Source organism: Lagopus muta, chromosome 28 (genome assembly GCF_023343835.1).
Source record: "Lagopus muta isolate bLagMut1 chromosome 28, bLagMut1 primary, whole genome shotgun sequence".
In the NCBI taxonomy this organism is placed as follows: Eukaryota; Metazoa; Chordata; class Aves; order Galliformes; family Phasianidae; genus Lagopus; species Lagopus muta.
Window position 1 is genome coordinate 2786658 of NC_064460.1, and position 17747 is coordinate 2804404.

Sequence of the window (17747 nt, forward strand, 5' to 3'; positions counted from 1 at the left end):
GCTTTAGGCCCCTGGGCTGCTGCCGGCCTCTCCAGCTGGGCTGTGGCTGTGAGCCCCTGGGCTGGATGCAGCTTTTGGGGCTCTGGCCCAAAGCCACCAGGGCTGGTACCAAATTGTAAGCAAACAACACGACGGCCGCCCAGTGGGGTTCTCTGAAGTAACAGAAGAGAGAAATTCAGATGACTCCTGTGTAACCAGCCTGGGTCATCCTCTCGCTCAGGCACCGCATGATCAGACCCAGGAGATGTTGCCCCCAGATTGGAGGCCAGAAGGATTTGGGGCTTCCAAGCCATCAGCCAGCATTCGGATGAGTCAACCCCCTGGTTTTTGTGAGGACAGACAAAGTCCATCTTGAAAAGCCATCTGGGCAAAGGCACAACAGCTCTGTTCCTGGGCCGCAGCACTCCGTGGCCAGGCGCTGCTCAAACGCTGGGCCTGCATTTCCTCCTGGGCATCCACGCGTGCTCTGAGTCTGCTGCAGCTTTCTGCAGGGTCTGTGCCTTCCTGCTGAGGAGCTCCTCGTGTTCACAGAATCACAGCATCACAGAACTGTAGGGGATGGAAGGGAGCTGCAGAGCTCATGGAGTCCAACCCCCTGCCAAAGCCGTTCCTACAGCAGTCGCACAGGTCGGCATCCAGTGGATACCATCGTGTTCTGTGAGAAACAGGATGCAGATGGGCAGCCCTGCTCGCTCTTATCTGCTGGCAAGGCCCGGAAGATGGGAACAAAGGAGTTTCTGCTGAGATCCCAGAGCCAGAAGCTGCCACTCAAAGGAGAGCTGACTCAACCACTTTGAAACCATTGAAAAGGGGCCATCATCACCATGGTCGTTTGTCACTGTTGTCAACAGAACAACTCTGCCTGACGACCCACCGCTACTGAAGATCAAAGACTGAACTACGAACCTCGCTGGATCCATGGTGGTGACTGCGTCCCTCTTGCTTCCTATAAAGACTCCTTGCCTCTTCTTTCCTATCTTTTCTGTCGCCCTCCTTCCCTTCCCCATTACCCAAATTCATAACAGTGTCCGTCTTCCCTTCCACATTTCCCTAGTTAAGATTTGTAATAAACTGGTCGGACCAACATTTGAACCATTGCTTCTTAATCTCATGCTGGGTATAGAGATAATAAAAGAACCTCCTCTTCCTCCTATAAATTGGAGCGAGACACAGACCCAGTTCACTCAGCCTTTCTCCATAGCAGAGATGCTCCAGGCCCCTCACCATCTTTCTGTCCCTCCGCTGGACTCTTCCCAAGAGCTCCCTGTCTGTTTTGTGCTGGGGAGCCCAGAACTGGACGCAGTGCTGCAGATGAGGCCTCACAGGGCAGAGCAGAGGGGGAGGATCGCCTCCCTCGACCTGCTGGCCACGCTCTGTGCAATGCAGCCCAGGATGCCATTGGCCTTTTGGCCACAAGGGCACACTGCTGGCTCATGGCCGACCTGTCGTCCACCAGGACACCCAGGTCCCTCTGTGCACAGCTCCCCTCCAGCACCTCATCCCCATCCTGTACCGCTGCATGCAATTATTCCTCCCCAGATGCAAGACTCTACACTTGCTGTTGTTAAACCTCATCCGGTTCTTTTCTGCCCAGCTCTCAGCCTGTCCAGCTCTCGCTGAATGGCAGCACAGCCTTCAGCCAATCCTCCCAACTTGGTATCATCACAAACTTGCTGCGGGTGGCCATTATCCCCTCATCAAGGTCATTGATGAAGATGTTGAACAAGGACCCAGCACCGACCCCTGAGGAACACCGCTGCTTACAGGCCTCCAACCGGACTCTGCACCACCACCAACGACCCTCTGTGCTCTGCCAGTCAGCCAGTTCTCAACCCACCTCACTGTCCACTCATCCATCCCACACTTCCTCAGCTTTGTTATAAGGATGTCATGGGGGACAGCATCAAATGCCTTGCTGAAATCAAGGTAGACTACATCCACTGCTCTGCCCCCATCCACCCAGGCAGCTCTGGCACAGCGGGGCACACTGCCTTCCTGCCTGCAGATGATGCTGTAGAGACAGCAGGGCTGTCACCGAGCTGCACCAGACTGAGGGCTGTCACAAATTCAAGGGCACATGAGGAGGGCATACAAGTGCAAAGAGAGAAGCGCTGACAGCCACTACCTGCTGCTGCTCACGGCCACGGCTCCAGGGAAGCAGCAGCCCTGATTGGAAGCACAAGTGAGGTCTTTGCACGTTCAAATCAAGCTGTTTGCTGTGCATCCTGCAATTAATCGCAGAGTTTGTTTTTATTCCCATGGTGACTCTGAGTGTCGTGGAACTACCGAAGTGTTCTGTGAAAAACCCACACGTGGGACCTCGACAGGCTGGAAAGCTGGGCTCGGGTGAACCTGATGAGGTTCAACACGGCAAAGTGCAGGGTTTTGCATTTGGGCCGGAGGAACCCCAGGCACCTGTAGAGGCTGGGAGGAGTGGGCCTGGAGAGCAGCTCGGCAGAGAAGAACCTGGGGGTCCTGATGGACGAGAGGCTGAACATGAGCCAGCAGTGCGCAGCTCGAAAGGCAAATGGGATCCTGGGCTCCATCAGGAGAGGGGTGGCCAGCAGGGACAGGGAGGTGATCGTCCCTCTCTACTCGGCTCTTGTGAGGCCCCATCTGGAGTCCTGTGTCCAGGTGTGGAGCCCTCAGTACAAGAAAGACATTGAGATTTTGGAGAGGGTCCAGAGGAGGGCGACTAAGATGATGAGGGGGCTGTATAGGGGGCAATAAGGGGGGATGGGGGGCACTGGGGTCGTTATAGGGGGCAATGAGGGGGCTGGGGGGGCATTAGGGTGGTTATAGGGGGCGGTGAGGGGGGAATGGGGTGGGTATGAGGGGGTGGGGGGCAATGGGGGGGCAATGGGGTCGTTATAGGGGGCAATGAGGGGGGATGGGGTAGTTATAGGGGGCAGTGAGGGGAATGGGGGGCAATGAGGGGGGCTGGGGGGCAATGGGGTCGTTATAGGGGGCAGTGAGGGGGGAGTGGGGTCGGTATGGGGGATGGGGGGATTTGGAAAGGGTCCAGAGGAGGGCGACTAAGATGATGAGGGGGCTGGAGCAGCTCCCCTATGAGGACAGGCTGAGGGAGTTGGGCTTGTTCAGCCTGGAGAAGAGAAGGCTGCGGGGTGACCTCATGGCAGCCTATCAATACCTGAAGGGAACCTACAGCCAGGAGGGGAGTCAACTCTTCCAAAGGGCTGACAACAGCAGGACAAGGGGAAATGGATCCAAGTTGAAGGAGGGAAGATTGAGGTTGGATGTTAGGGGGAAGTTCTTGACTAGGAGAGTGGTTGGGCCCTGGAACGGGCTGCCCAGGGAGGTTGTGGATGCCCCGTCCTTGGACGTGTTTAAGGCCAGGTTGGACGGGGTCCTGGGCAACCTGATCTGAATGTAGATGTTTGGTGGCCCTGCTGGGCAGGGGGTTGGAACTGCATGATCCTTGGGGTCCCTTCCAACCCGGGTGATTCTGTGATTCTGTGCTCTTTGCATGTGCTGGGTGAGTCAAGCTGTGCTCTTTGGAGACAACCACGTAACAGAACACAGCAGCCCACACCCAGCGGTGGGAGAGATGTTGTTTTCACACCAGCGTGGAGCTGCTCCTTAAAGAGCACAGGTTTCACAGATGAAGCTAGCTCTGGGAGACAGTAAGGGCAGACCCAGAGCATCAGAGGGACAGGGTTCTGTTCTGTCTGTGTATGCAGACAAACTCTGCACACAGAAGACAGTCAGGCCATATTTGGGCCTGTGGCACATTTCTCTTTGATGCAGCCAGGCCACTGAAGATAACTTGCCTTCTAATGAGATGTTTTTAAACTGGGAAACCGCAAATAAATGTTTCCTAAGGCCATCAGTCATTGAATGAATTCTAACTTCCACTGCAATTCATATAATGGTCTCCTTGCCTGAAAAAAACCTAAACCTCCTTAAATATAGGCAGGGAGCAAACAATCCATGCGTAAAATAGAGAAGCGTGGCTCTTTTAATACACGAATTGCTTTGTAAATCATTCTCCTGCCAGCTCCCAGATACCAGATGGCAGCAGAGAAGCGATGGACGGGCACATGAACAACTCCTAATGTTGTACTGAAGGAACACAGCGCTGCATTCACTGTGCTTCCCTTATCATCACTGCAGGACTGTCTGCCTGCGATGCGGCTTTAAGCCCCAGGGCTGCTGCTGGCCTCCTGCGCTGCGGCTTCAGGCCTCAGGGCCAGCGCCGGCCTCCAGGCTTTGGCTTTAGGCCACAGGGCCGAGGCCAGCTTCTCTGGCTGTGAATGTGGCTTTAACCCAAGGGCTGCGCTGACTTCTCTGTGGCTTTAGGCCCCAGGGCCCTTCCAGCCTCTTAGGCTGTGCTGTGTGTTTTCACCCCAGGGCTGTGCTGGCCTCACTGGCTGAGGCTTTGGGCCCTGGGGCCGGTCTCTCTGGCTGTGTTTTTAGGCCCAGGGCTGGTGCTGGCCTCTCGAGCTGTGGCTTTAGGCCATTGACAAGAAAGGTCGTAAGGAGGATCCAGGGAACTACAGGCCTGTCAGCCTGACCTCGGTGCCAGGGAAGGTGATGGAGCAGATTGTCTTGAGGGAGATCATGCGGCATGTGCGGGATGAGCGGGGGATCAGGCCTAGCAGCATGGGTTCGTGAAGGGCAGGTCCTGTTTGACCAACCTGATCTCCTTCTATGATCTAGTGACCCATCTGGTGGATGAGGGAAAGGCTGTTGATGTGCTCTACCTAGACTTCAGCAAAGCCTTTGGCACTGTCTCCCACAGCATTCTCCTGCAGAAGCTGGCAGCCCGAGGCTTGGATGGCTGCAGTCTGTGCTGGGTGAGGAGCTGGCTGGAGGGCCGGGCACAGAGAGTGGTGGAGAATGGAGACAAATCCAGCTGGCGACCGGTCGTGAGTGGTGTTCCCCAGGGGTCGGTGCTGGGGCCTGTCCTCTTCAATATCTTTATTGATGGCCTGGAGGAGGGCATCGAGTGCACCCTCAGTACATTCGCAGATGGCACCAAATTGGCTGGAAGTGTGGATCTGCCTGGGGGTAGCGAGGCCACACAGAGGGATCTGGACAGGCTGGAGAGCTGGGCTGGAGCCAATGGGATGAGTTTCAACAAGGCCAAATGCCGGGTCCTGCACTTGGGCTACAACAACCCCAGGCGACGCTGCAGGCTTGGGGCGGTGTGGCTGGAGGACGGCGTAGAGGAAATGGAGCTGGGGGTATGGATGGATGCTGGGCTGAACAGGAGCCCACAGTGTGCCCAGGTGGCCAAGAAGGGCAAGGGCAGCCTGGCCTGCATCAGAAACAGTGCTGCCAGCAGGAGCAGAGAGGTGATTGTTCCCCTATATTCAGCACTGGTGAGGCCGCACCTCGAGTGCTGTGTCCAGTTTTGGGCCCCTCACTGCAAGAAAGACATGGAGGCCCTGGAACGTGTTAAAGGAGGGCAATGAAATGGTGAGGGGTCTGGAACACAGGGCTGGTGAGGAGAGGCTGAAGGAGCTGGGAATGTTCAGCATGGAGAAGAGGAGCTCAGGGCAGAGCTCACTGCTCTCTATGGCTGCTGAAGGGAGGCTGCAGGGAGCTGGGGGTCGGCCTCTGCTCTCGTGTCATCAGTGATAGGAGCAGAGGGAACGGCTTCAAGCTGCGGCAGGGGAGATTCAGGCTGGACATGAGGAAGAATTGCTGTTCAGAAAGGGTGGTCAGCACTGCAATGGATGCCCAGGGAGGTGGGGGAGGCACCGAGCCTGGGGGTGTTGAAGGAAAGGCTGGATGTTGTGTTGAGGGACGGGGTTCAGTGGGAGCTGTTGGGAATGGGGGAACGGTTGGACTGGATGAGCTTGGAGGTCTTTTCCAACCTTGGTGATTCGATGATTCTAAGAAGCCAGAAGTCCTGCAGACAGGGGCTCTGGGGGCTGCCATGCCTCCCTGCGGGGTCCCTGCAGTGTTTGAAGCCCGTCTGGACGCGGCGCTCGTTCAGCTGAGGGTTGCTGGAGCTGGGCTTCAGGATCTCCTCCACGCTGAGCAATCCTACGGCTCTGAGCTTCTAAGACAAGGGCCGCCTTCTGCGCCTGGGAAAGGGCAGCCCTGGCTCTACGTACAGGAGGCAGCTGAATGTCTGGGCATTGGACAGGAATCTCCCCAGCCTCATCCAGGAACGGATCTGTACTGGGGATGTGGAGAAAGGGGTCTTGATTTTGAGAAACTGCCTGTGGAAAATTAATTTCATCGTTCGGTGCTTCGACAGTGGAAGCACAGGAACAGCCTGCAAGGCGTCTGGGAGAAAACAGAAACAAAAACAAGAAGCCACCAGGAACAAGCAGAGCAAAAACACTCCAGGAAGGCAAATGCGAATCTATTTCCAAGAGAGCCATCAGCTTCTTGCCTGAGCTGCCGTCACGCTGATGGTGGAGGCCACTGCAGAAGTTCCGTGTCAGTCAGGCCCCACGCTGAGATACAGCTGTGGCAGCTTTCAGAACTCCTGAGAACGTGTAAGGATGTCAGCAGGGCAAAGTAAAGCAGTGCGTTAGGAAGTCAGTGATCTGAGAAGCGTACGGGACAACAAACCCCAAAGTGATTAAGAACTGAAATGAGTGGGAAGGTGTGCGGCCTCTAAGGGGCTGAAAGAGGGTCTGGGGGGGAAAGGGATGAACAGAGTCTCTAAGAGGCAGAAAAGGCGTCTGGGGGAGACGGGAGGGGTGGGACGGAGGAGCCAGGGGTCTGGGGGGCTTGTATTGGTCAGAAAGGGGGTCCAGCTGGGGAGACTGGGGGACAAAATGCTCCTATACTGAGAACGTGCTGCTGGGAAGATTTGTCTGGGGGATTAACAAGGAAAACTTATCAGAGAACCCCAGTAAGGTAGAAAGGCCCCTGAAAAGAACCATGAGTTGTAATGAAGGACCCAAATGGTGGCAGAGGCCACGAAATCAACAACATTCTGCTGTTGTTCTGATGCAGAAACAACATTCGATTCCCAAGCGGGGATCAGAAGAGCGGTGGGGGAGGGGCGGACGGGCGGACAGGGGGCGCTGGGGGTCAGAACGGGAAACGGGACTGGACAGCGAGGGGAGGCACCGAGGGGAGCGGCGGAAAAGGACCGAAGTGACCAGAAAGGGGGAAGCGGAGGGCAGAAACGGGGGGCGGAGTGTAAAGCCAGGGGCCGGGCAGAGGGACGGGGGGCTGCGGGCGAGCCACGGCGGGCGGAGAGGGGCGACACGGGGCACCACCGCCCCCAGCAGAGGCTCCACGGGGCCACCGCAGAGCGGCACGCGGCCCCCCCACCCTCCGAGCCCCGGCGCCCCGCGCAGCCGCTTGTAGAAGCCGAGGCTCGGAGCAGCGCGGGGCGCCGCAGCACTTCCGGCGGCCGCTTCCGGCTCCGGGCGCGGGGAGATGACGTCACAGCGCGAGCGACGGCGCGTCGCCGTAGCAACCGCGCTTCAGCGCGTGCGTCCCCGCCCGTTGCCAACCAGAACCCCGACCGCACCCACAACCAGAACCAGAACCAGAACCAGAACGAGAACCAGAACCAGAACCAGAACCAGAACCAGAACCAGAACCAGAACCCCGCCCCCGACTGCAATCCCAACCCCGACCCCCGCGGGCGGGGCGGTGAAGTCACAGTGCGGCCCATTGTGACGCGGCCCCGTGCCCTCGGCTCCAGCCGCGCCGGCGCTGCGCCCCTCACTTTCCCTCAGGACTCTGATGGGACAGCACGCGAGCAGACCTGCGGTGCAAACCGCCCCTCGGGTCAAGTCGCAGCGCTTACCCCCGCCCATGGCCGCCCGGGCCGTGGTCGGGCCCCGATCTCCCCGATCTTCCTCTGCGATGGAGGAGAGAAATCTTTCCCGCCCCGCGGAGGCCGAGAAGGGCAGAACCCCCCAGGAGCCGCCTGTTGCGCCGCCCGGTGAGCGAGGGTCCCCGCAGGGCTGGGGGCCGGCGCAGGGCAGAGCCCCCTCCTCTCCTCGCTCTGCTCTGGGCTCCTCTACCCCAACCCTGACCGCAAACATGAATCCCAGCCCCAGCGCAAACGCAGCCGTAGCCCCAACCTTAACCTCAACCCAACCCAACCCCAACCCTGACGCCAACCTTGACTCTAAACCTGACCCCAGCCTTAAACCAAAACCTGACACAACCTCAACCCAAACCTTAAACTTAACCCTAAACCTCACCCCAAACTCAACCCCAGCCTCAACTCCAACCCTCACCTGAGCCTCAAACCTAACCTCAATCCCAACACCCCAACCTTTCCCCCAGCCCTAACCTGAACCCCAGCCTCAACCCGAACGCTGACCACAGCCCTAAACTCAACTCTTAATTCCAATCCCCCGCACTCCCAATTCCAGCTCCTCACTCGGACGCCCCTGAGATGCCCATGTGTGCTGCGGAGCGTTACGCGATGGACAACATCGAGGCCTTCATCCGGAGAACAGAGGTGACTGCGGCCGCTGCCATCGCAGCGGTGCCCCATCGCCCCCAGACCCATTTCAGCTGCAGGAGGGCTGTGCCCCCCTGGCCCCCCTGCTCACGCTCCCCCCACCCTCCGACAGCCTCAGAATGAGGAGCAGAAGATGAAATTCCTGCACAGCATCCGCAGCATCTGCAACACCGCAGCGGAGAGGAACACGGTGCAGGAACTGCGCGTCTTCTGCCACCAGAACAATCTTGTGGAGAACATCATGGTGAGGGGCGCTGGGAGCTCGAGGGGGGCAGCGGGCGGCTCTGCTCCTCCCAGCACTGCGAGCACTGAGTGCCCCGTGCCATCCTGCTGTGCTGCAGGTGCTGCTGGCAGAGGAGCCGCACGAGAAGCTGAGCTCCGAACTGCGGCTGCAAGCGATGGCCGCCATCACCGCCCTCAGGTACTGCCCTGCTGCCGGGATGGCCCCACAGCATTCAGATGGCCCCACAGCATTCAGATGGCCCCACAGCATTCAGGTGGCCCCACAGCATTCAGATGGCCCCACAGCATTCAGGTGACCCCACAGCATCCAGATGCCCCACACCATTCAGATGGCCCCACAGCATTCAGGTGGCCCCACAGCATTCAGATGGCCCCACACCATTCAGGTGGCCCCACACCATTCAGATGCCCCACAGCATTCAGATGCCCCACACCATTCAGGTGGCCCCACAGCATTCAGGTGGCCCCACACCATTCAGATTGCCCCACAGCATTCAGGTGGCCCCACAGCATTCAGGTGGCCCCACAGCATTCAGGTGGCCCCACACGGCCTGTGTGCCCCCGCAGCCCCAGGGCAGATCCTGGCGGTACTGGGCTGCTGCTCTGCCCCATTGGGGCTGCCAAAGAGCTGAGGGAGTCCTGCAGCCCTGCTGGGCCTCAGCTCTAAAACTGATCCTAACCTGACCCTAATCCTAACCCTAAGCCTAACACTAACCACTCCCTAGTCCTCGCCCTATCTCCAAACTTAAACCCAACCCCAACTCCAACCCCAACCCAACCAACCCCCAGCACAGCAGCTCTCAACACTCCCTCTGCCCCACACATCCCCATGGAGGAGGGGGTTCCTCCCAGTGTTGCCCCCCCTGCTCTGCCCTGCTGCCCACAGGGGGCTCCACTCCCCGTCCCGCAGCGCAGCGCTCTCAGCGTCGCAGTCCTTGTTTTTGCAGCAAGGTGGAAGGGGTGTTGGAGAAGAAGATCCCTCTCTTTGTTGTGTGCTTCCAGAGCGTCTTCCTGCTTCCTTCGGAGCAGGACCTGGACACTCACCTTTACTCTCAGGTGGGTGCTGGGCAGCTGCAGGACCCCCTGCCTCGCAGGACAGGCTCTTGCCGTGCATCCCCTGTTGCCCTCCCCTCTGATCTCTCCCCACTCTGTCCGTCCTGCAGACTCTCTGGGCTCTGGATGAGATGCTGGACACCTTGGTGTTCATCCACCCCACTGCCAGCATTGGAGAGGAGCTGAGAAACGTCTTCCAGGTGAGCTGTGCCCACAGGGGCCGCACGGCGGAGGGCTGTTCCTCCCCATCCCCACCACCCCAAAAACCTCCTGGGGTGATCCGGAGGGCCGCAGGAGAGCAGCAGCTCCTCTTCCCACAGGTGCTGCTGCCCTTCACCTCCATGCAGAACTCGGCTGCGCGCCAGAGGGCAGTGGGGCGCATCTGGAAGCTGAGCCATTTGCTGGCGCATCACTGCCAGGAGAAGGTAAGGGCCTGACCTCATGGCACGGGGTCTTTGTCCCTCCTTTTCCCCTGTCTGGGGATGCGCTCAACGTTCTGCTCTCCACGCACAGCCCCATCACTCCTCGGGACAGTCCAGATCCATCTGCTATGACGAGTTCCACCTGCCCGTGCTGGGGCAGCTGGTGGGAAGCCTCATCCTGTGCTGCGCCTTCCAGGAGGAGAAAACGCAGCGCTGTGCTTTGAGCGCCCTCCGTCACCTCTACACTTTTATCCTGCGGAGAAGCCGTAAGAAGACGGCCGCTGACCGCCTGCATCCATTGCAAACGTCCCGCGGGGCCGAGCGTGGATGGCGCTGCGTCAGCTGCTGCTCAGAGCAGTGGAAAACCCCATGGTGTTGGGGAGCTGCGCCCCACGGCCCCGCGCTCGGGGTGGGGGCGGCTGTCCAGCTCCCTGCAGGGCTCCCGCCGCTCACGCAGCCTCGCCTCGCTCTCCTTCCCAGGCTGGGAACTGCAGCCGGATGAGCAGGGGAAGCAGGAGCAGTGGGAAGACGAGCACGAGTTCTCCCTCACCTGGACCACCAACACCTCGGTCATTTTGCTGGTGAGGACGGATCGCTGTGCCGGGACTCGTGGCCGCAGGGTCTGTGGGGACGGGGGAACGCGGCTGACGTTCCTTCCTCCCTCCTGCATTCGTTCCTCCCCAGCGCTTTGCAAAGCACTTCCACTCGTGGGAGAAGACCGACCTCATCCTCCTGGCGCTGCAGGGCATGAAGGAGTGCAGCAACTACAGCACCCAGGTTGCTTCCACCTTGATGGCCATGCTGATGGTCAACTTCCAGCCTACGCACAATGATGTGAGCTGCTTGCCGGGGGGCTGAGCCCATGGCGGGTGGGGTTGAACTGGAGGCTGAGGGTTGGGTTGGGGTTGGTTGGGTCCTGGGGGTTGGGGTTGGGTTGGGTGCTGGATGTCGGGGTGGGGGGAGGTTGGTTTTGCTGGGGGTTGGGTTTGTGTGGGGTTGGGTCACAATGGTTCGGGTTGGGTTGGGTTGGGTGCTGGAAGGCTGTGTTGGGTCGGGTTGTCCTGCACAGCACCGGTCTGATTTGAGACTTCCTTGGGGACACGTGGAGTGAAGCTCTGCTGTCCCCGTGACCCTTCCAGGTGCGGCGCATCGTGACGGCCATCCACAGGAGCAGGAAGCTGATCACAGAGGAGAAGGCGCTGAGGCACATCCGTGGCACCTTCCCCTGGCTGGCCGCTGCCAACCCTCACGGAATGACACTCAGCCTGCTGCGCTGCTCCCCCACCTGTGACAAGTGTGCTGCCCCCACACCCTGTAGAGAGAGACCCCCACCCCACAAGGACAGGGACCCCCACCCCTTGTGGACAGGGACCCCCATCCCAAACGGAGAGAGGCCCCCGCTCCTCATGGAGAGGGATGCCCACCACACGTGACAGGGACCCCCACCCGATGCAGAGAAAATCCTCAGCCCACACATAGAGAGACCCTCACCTCGCTCTTAGAAGGACCCCCGCCCTGCACAGAGAGGGACCCCCAGCCCACTCTTAGAGGGGCTCCCGCTGAGGACGGCTCTGTGCCGCAGGGACATCTGGGAGCTGTGGGAGTTGGCACTGTCCTCGGTGGACGTGGTGCCAAAGATGGTGCGGGAGCTGCTGCGTCTGCTGGAGATGGCGCCGCTGGGCCTGGAGACCGAGAGCGGCACGCTTACCGTGGCCGTGAGTTTGGGGCTTCCCTCCTGCAGCACATGGAGGGGAGCGAACGCTCCTCCCCTCTTCCCTCAACTCGGGGCAGCAGCTCAGCGCTCAGCCGTCTGGCTGCTTTCCGCAGGCGGCCACGGCGCTCTATAAGCTCCTGCAGAACCTGGAGTACGGCCCGCAGCTGCGGCTGCTTTTCCCGGAGCTCTTTGTGCTGCTCGTCATCCAGTTGGTGTCCTCTGGGGAGCTCGGTCCTCTGGAGGCCACCGCCATCACGGAGGAGCCATTCCGCCCAAGTGCTCCCACCTCTGCCATCAGGTAGCGCCGCCGTGCCCGGCTGACCCGGCAGCACCGCCCCCGCTGACCCCTGACCCCGCGCTGACCCCTGACCCCACGCTGACCCCTGACCCCGCGCTGACCCCTGACCCCACGCTGACCGCTGACCCCCCGCTGACCCCTGACCCCACGCTGACCCCTGACCCCCCGCTGACCCCTGACCCCGCGCTGCCCCATTTCCCTGCAGTATGGTGATGGAGGCGCTGCGCCTTTTGCTGCTGTGCGCTGACATGGACAACCTGGCGCTCTGCATGGAGACCCAAGACCTGTGGGCGCAGCTGCTGGGCGCTGCCACGTGGCGAAATGGCCTGCGCTCCCTCGCTAAGTACGGCCCCAACCCCCTCCGTGTGCTGCCCCACACTGCCCCACACACTGCCCCACACGGTGCCCCACACACTGCCCCACGCACTGCCCCACACACTGCCCCACGCACTGCCCCACACACTGCCCCACACACTGCCCCACACGGTGCCCCACACAGTGCCCCACACAGTGCCCCACACGGTGCCCCACACAGTGCCCCACACACTGCCCCACACGGTGCCCCACACGGTGCCCCACACACTGCCCCACGCACTGCCCCACACACTGCCCCACACACTGCCCCACGCGCTGCCCCACGCACTGCCCCACACACTGCCCCACACACTGCCCCACACACTGCCCCACGCGCTGCCCCACGCACTGCCCCACACACTGCCCCACACACTGCCCCACACACTGCCCCACACACTGCCCCACGCGCTGCCCCATGCGCTGCCCTCCTGAAATAAGTAGGGATCCAGATGGGGAGAGCTCGGGGGTGCCACGGTGAGGTGTGCAGATGGAAGAGCGCTGTGGGGCAGGATGGGCTGTTCCGGTCCCCCACCCAGCCTGGATCTGGCAAGATCAGCCCCCAGCACGGGCTCAGCTCTGCCCCCATCCCACAGGGTGATGCTGAGGAAATGCCAGAGTCAGAGCAGCTGCATCTTCAGCCACCTGCAGAACCTGCTGCGCTTCCACCAGCTGCAGTGGAGGGAGGTCCCGGCCATGGCGCTCTACTTCGAGGTGGGTGTGGGGATGGCGCGGGGGTCTCCTCGGGCGATGGGGGGCCGAGCCCCCTCCCGCCTGCTGACCGCCACTCATCACAGATGTGGAGCTGCCAGGGGCCCCGGGATGACGACTCCTGCACGGAGAAGATCTTCAGGAAATACATCGCCAGCAAACGGCCCGAGAGCAGAGAGCTGGCGCTGCGCGGCCTGCAGGACCTTTACGCCGGGAGGACGCAGCTCCTGCTGCCCGACGTGCTGCGGTGGCTGCAGGACGTGCGGGCTGACGTCAAACTGCAGGCCATGCGTCTGCTGCGGGGCATCCTGGCACAGCACCCCGCCAGCATCCCAGGTGCACTCGGCCAGCTGGCCGTGCTGCTGCTGTCCTGCTTCAACGAGGTGAGGGGCGCGGGGCAGCGGGGAGCAGCCAAACGTCCCCCGCACCGTGCAGAGCTCAGCACCGCTCCCTGTGTGTCCCCTTCCAGGACGATGTGGAGCTGCGCTGGCGCTCCATGGAGCTCTTTGCGCTGCTGCTGGAGGCGCCGGGCAGGAAGCAGCTGCTGCCAGAGGCGGAGAGGAGCCTGCTGCCGCTCTTCATCCACATGAATGAGGACATCCCCAACGTGGCCCAGGTGGGTGCAGCTCGTGGGTCAGGGGTCGTGGGGTCGCCTGGTGTGACCGCAGCCCGGCCACTGCGTCACTGCACTGTGAACGCTGGGAAAGGCCTCTGAGGTCACCGGCTCTGACCAGCAACCCCCCTCCCTGCCCACCCGTACAGTTCTCCCTGATCCCCCTCCCTTGTTCACCCCTACAGCCCTCCTGGATACCAGATCCCCCCCTTATGCACCCACACGGTCCTCCCAGTCCCCCTGCTGCCCCGCACCCACCCGTACAGTCATGAAGGTGCAGAAAACCCTCCCACATCCCCCCTGCCGTTCCCCCGGACCCTGCTGGCCGAGACCAGCTGTGGTGCCACCGCAGGGTGGGGATGGTGGTGGCCCCCAGGCTCTGCCGCCAACACCCCCTGACCGTGTCGCCGTCCCCAGGCTGCTCAGAACGCTCTGATCCACGCCGCCAAGCTCCTGGAGTGGCAGCAACTGCAACGCTTGGCCAGCATGGCGGAGGTCTGGATGATCGCTGACTGCCTGGTAAGGACCCCCACCTTTCAACCCCTCTCCCCCACCCCGGGACCCACCTTGCTGCAGCCAAAAGGGGAGGGGGCATCTGTGCGGGTGCCTCCTCCACCGTGCTGTTCTCTGCAGCTGCAGAAGAGGGGCAGATTTGCGGAGCTGTACCTGAAGCAGATCGTGCTGCACCTGCACAGCCCCCAGGCGCCCGTGAGGGAGGCGGCCGTGCGCTTCCTGGGTGAGTCCCATGTTGATGGGTGCCCGTCTTTCTGCCCCCACCCCCCGCTGAATGCTGTGGGGTCACCGTGCGGGGGAGGCCCTGGGGGATCATCGGGGAACCGATGGGGTTCTTGGGGGTTATTGAGGCAAGACTGGGATCAGTGGGGCATTATGGGGCTCGCCGGGGCATTGTGTAGGATCTCAGGGGGTCATTGGGGCACCATCGTGGTCCTTGTGAGCAGTTGGGGCACCGTGGGGGTCATTGGGGCACTGCAGGCTCCCTGGGACACTGTGGGGATGACGAGAACACTATTGGGGTACTGTGGGGCTTCCAGAGGTCCCTGGGGCACCATGGAGGTCCCTGGGGGCACCGTGGGGCTCCTTGGGGTGCTGTGGGGTCCCCGGGCGCCTTGGGGCCGGGCAGGTGCTGACAGTGGCTGTGTGCACAGGGATGCTGGGGCGGCAGCTGAGGCATGAGAACCAGCAGATGGTGTTGGACATCCGTAAAGGTGAGCCTCCCCCCCGCTGCCCCGCGCCCTGTGAAGCGCCGTGTGGGGCCCACTGGTGACACAGCCCCGCTCCATTGCAGCCCTGCAGGGCGCCAAGGAGGACAGCGATCCGGCCGTGCGCTGCCTGGTGCAGCAGACGCTGCTGATCCTCAGCCTGATGGAAGATGTGCCGCACACCAGGCCTGGGGGCAGAGCGCTGTGCCGGTGGTTCCGGAGGAAGAGGAGGCAGTAGTGCAAATCCAGAGTGTGGAGGTGCTGCATTCTGCTCCTCACTGCCGCTCCAACGCCAACCCGAAGAGCAACCACCAAGAGCCCCAAAGCAAACCGCGTCCCCAGCCATAACCAGAACTCCAAGCTGAGCCTCAAGCACGGCCATCAGCCCAGCTGACTTGCGGAAACTCCGTGACCACAAAGGAGCGATAAAAGCAGGTATGTTTAGCAGCGCTGCGCACACACTGGGTGAAAACGGGGTCACCCCTCTAAGGTTGCACAGCCAGCTCCTCTTTCCCAAAGCAAATGCCACTCATGCAGTCCCAAAGCAGAGCTGCGCCCCGGAGAGGAGGCACAGAGGGCCCGCGGTCTCTGCGATGGGAGCAGAGCGGCCCTCTCGGGTGCTTTGGGACACGGCTGAGCAGCCCTGCGTGTCACCGGCCAGCAGTTCACAGTCTCCTCTGACGAGATTCTCTCCTTCCCAATTGCAGAGGAATTGCCTGAGTTGCCACCCCTGCGCAGCCGGATCCGTGTCACCTTTGTGGTGAAAAGCAGCCGAGAACAGGCGATGTCAGGAAGGAGAGCAGGTGAGACTGCAGCTCGGGGTTGGGATCTGCACGGGGTGTTTCCCTGACCTGGCAAAAGCCCATTGCCCAACCCCAGGCGGTCACTGTTCCACATGGAGGGGTGGCGTGGGGCTGCCAGGAGCCCCCATTTCACACGGCTGCCCCTCTTCAGCCCTCAGCAAAGCGCCAGCGCGACCCGAGAGCTGTGTGTGGGGAAGGCTGCGTTGCAGCCAAGGACCCTGGCTTGGGGTTGCAGGATACGGCCCCAAAGCCAGCACCAACTCAGGCAGACCTCTCCCACTCTGTCCTTTCAGTCAGCTGCCAGCGTCCCGGGGGCATCTTCTGCCCAAAAGCAGCCTCAGAACAAAAGAAGGGAAAATGCTCTGCCAAAAACAAAGCGACAGAGATGGGTCCGGCACAGGCAGCGCAACCTGCAGGTGGCAAAGGAGAAGAAGACGGCGCGGTGAAGCCCCCGGTGGAGGAGGAGAGCTGGAAAAGGCCCAGGCCGAGCTCAGAAAGCACTGCGGAGCCCCAGCCCTGCGCCAAGCACCGCTGGCAGCCCTGCGGACCTCGAGCAGCTGCAGCGCCTCTGCTGCGGGGCCACGGACACAAAGGGGACCAGATGTGTGCAGAGTCAGCCGCCAGAGAGCAAAGCGGGGCTCCCCAGGAGCGGGACGGCCTGTCCACACCGAGCAGGGCATGGGGTGCAAGGAGAAGCAGAGCCCCACCTGAGGCTGCAGAGCAGATGCACGATTCCTATCCACGCCATTCCTGAAGCCTTCTTTGGTTTTGGCTCACAGTTTGCTTGCTGAGGCGCTCCTTGCCATGAGACTCTGACTTATCCAGGAGATGAGAGGTGGCAACCAACATCACTTGGTGGGCAATTTTACAATGGAAAGCATTTCTTCGGAGCTGTTTGCCTTCAGAGGAGATTGCTCAGGACTGTTTAGTGGCGCAAGATCTGGACTGTGACCAAAAACTGCAGCTCTGAACTGGGGAACGATGCCATCGTATCCATTGAGAAACAGGATGCAGGTGGGCACCTCCCTGCTTGCTCTTATCTGCTGGCAAGGCCCGGGAGATGGGAACAAAGGCGTTTCTGCTGAGATCCTAAAGCCAGCAGCTGCCGCTCCAAAGAGAGCTGGAGTCTCTTGGACTTATGAACAAGTTTGTACAGTCGCCGTGTCACCAACCGAACAGCGGCCTCTGATGACCCATCACTGCTGAACATCACGGTCTGAACTACGAACCAAGCTGGACCCGCGGTGCTGATTACATCTCTCTTGCTTGCTACACAGACCGTTGCTTTATTTCCCATCTTTCTATCGCCCGTCTTCCCCATCTCCCTGAACAGCTTGGATTCGTAATAAACTGGACGGGCTGACCATCATTGTGTCTTCATCTGTCCGTCAGCTGTGCACACATTAGAAGAACCTCCCCTCGCTCTGGCGATGGCAGCAGACAGTGCCGTCTCCATGAAGCAAAGCAGAGCCAGAAGGACAGTGGGGGCTCGTCCTTCCAACACCCCTTGGCTCTGGCAGCCCGCATTCCTTGGGGCCTCGAGTTCCTCCATTCCAAAGGCTCTCTGGTGGCACACAGGGCACACCGAAGCGCAGGGTTTGGCAGCGCTTGAGAGGCGCAGCCGTGCGTGAGGCTGGGCCTGGGCCAACAGGAGGCTGTTTCCTTCCAGCTCGCTGCTCTTTTGGATCCCTGGTGGGAAGAGAAGGGCTTTGTGAGAGGCGTCACTTAGGACAGAACACTGCAGCTGGGCGATTTGTAGGGACGGGGTAAAGGGAGGCAGAGAAATGGCTGCCTCCCCTCGGCGTTCTGACCTGAAGCCTCCCCAGGGCTACGCGGGAGGGAAAAGAACGGCCCTATTTTTTGGCAAGAGCCTTCTTGTACATAAATCCATCGGTTGTCG

General features: G+C 60.8%; 1 protein-coding gene and 1 long non-coding RNA gene across 2 annotated transcripts; both read left to right on the forward strand.

Annotated features, from left to right (window-relative positions):
- Nucleotides 1-10618: 10618 nt before the first annotated feature.
- Nucleotides 10619-11388, forward strand: LOC125685517 (uncharacterized). Its single transcript, XR_007373464.1, has 3 exons — nucleotides 10619-10718; nucleotides 10822-10971; nucleotides 11277-11388. It is a non-coding gene; the product is annotated as an uncharacterized LOC125685517 (long non-coding RNA).
- A 179-nt stretch (nucleotides 11389-11567) lies between these two features.
- On the forward strand, nucleotides 11568-16170 carry LOC125685388 (maestro heat-like repeat family member 5). Its single transcript, XM_048928381.1, has 12 exons — nucleotides 11568-11852; nucleotides 11965-12149; nucleotides 12355-12492; nucleotides 13097-13214; nucleotides 13298-13594; nucleotides 13681-13827; nucleotides 14242-14343; nucleotides 14458-14560; nucleotides 14991-15050; nucleotides 15131-15479; nucleotides 15752-15847; nucleotides 16141-16170. Exons 1-10 carry the CDS (start codon nucleotides 11775-11777, stop codon nucleotides 15280-15282), a joined length of 1380 nt encoding a protein of 459 aa, XP_048784338.1. The 5' UTR covers nucleotides 11568-11774; the 3' UTR covers nucleotides 15283-15479; nucleotides 15752-15847; nucleotides 16141-16170.
- Nucleotides 16171-17747: the final 1577 nt, after the last annotated feature.

Excerpts from the sequence above, each read along its gene's own strand:
- LOC125685388 (XM_048928381.1), top strand. The coding sequence starts at position 11,775 with ATGGTGCGGGAGCTGCTGCGTCTGCTGGAGATGGCGCCGCTGGGCCTG. Across the intron at positions 13,828-14,241 it reads ACATCCCCAACGTGGCCCAG|GCTGCTCAGAACGCTCTGAT; the intron begins GTGGGTGCAGCT and ends CGCCGTCCCCAG. Across the intron at positions 14,344-14,457 it reads GGATGATCGCTGACTGCCTG|CTGCAGAAGAGGGGCAGATT; the intron begins GTAAGGACCCCC and ends TGTTCTCTGCAG.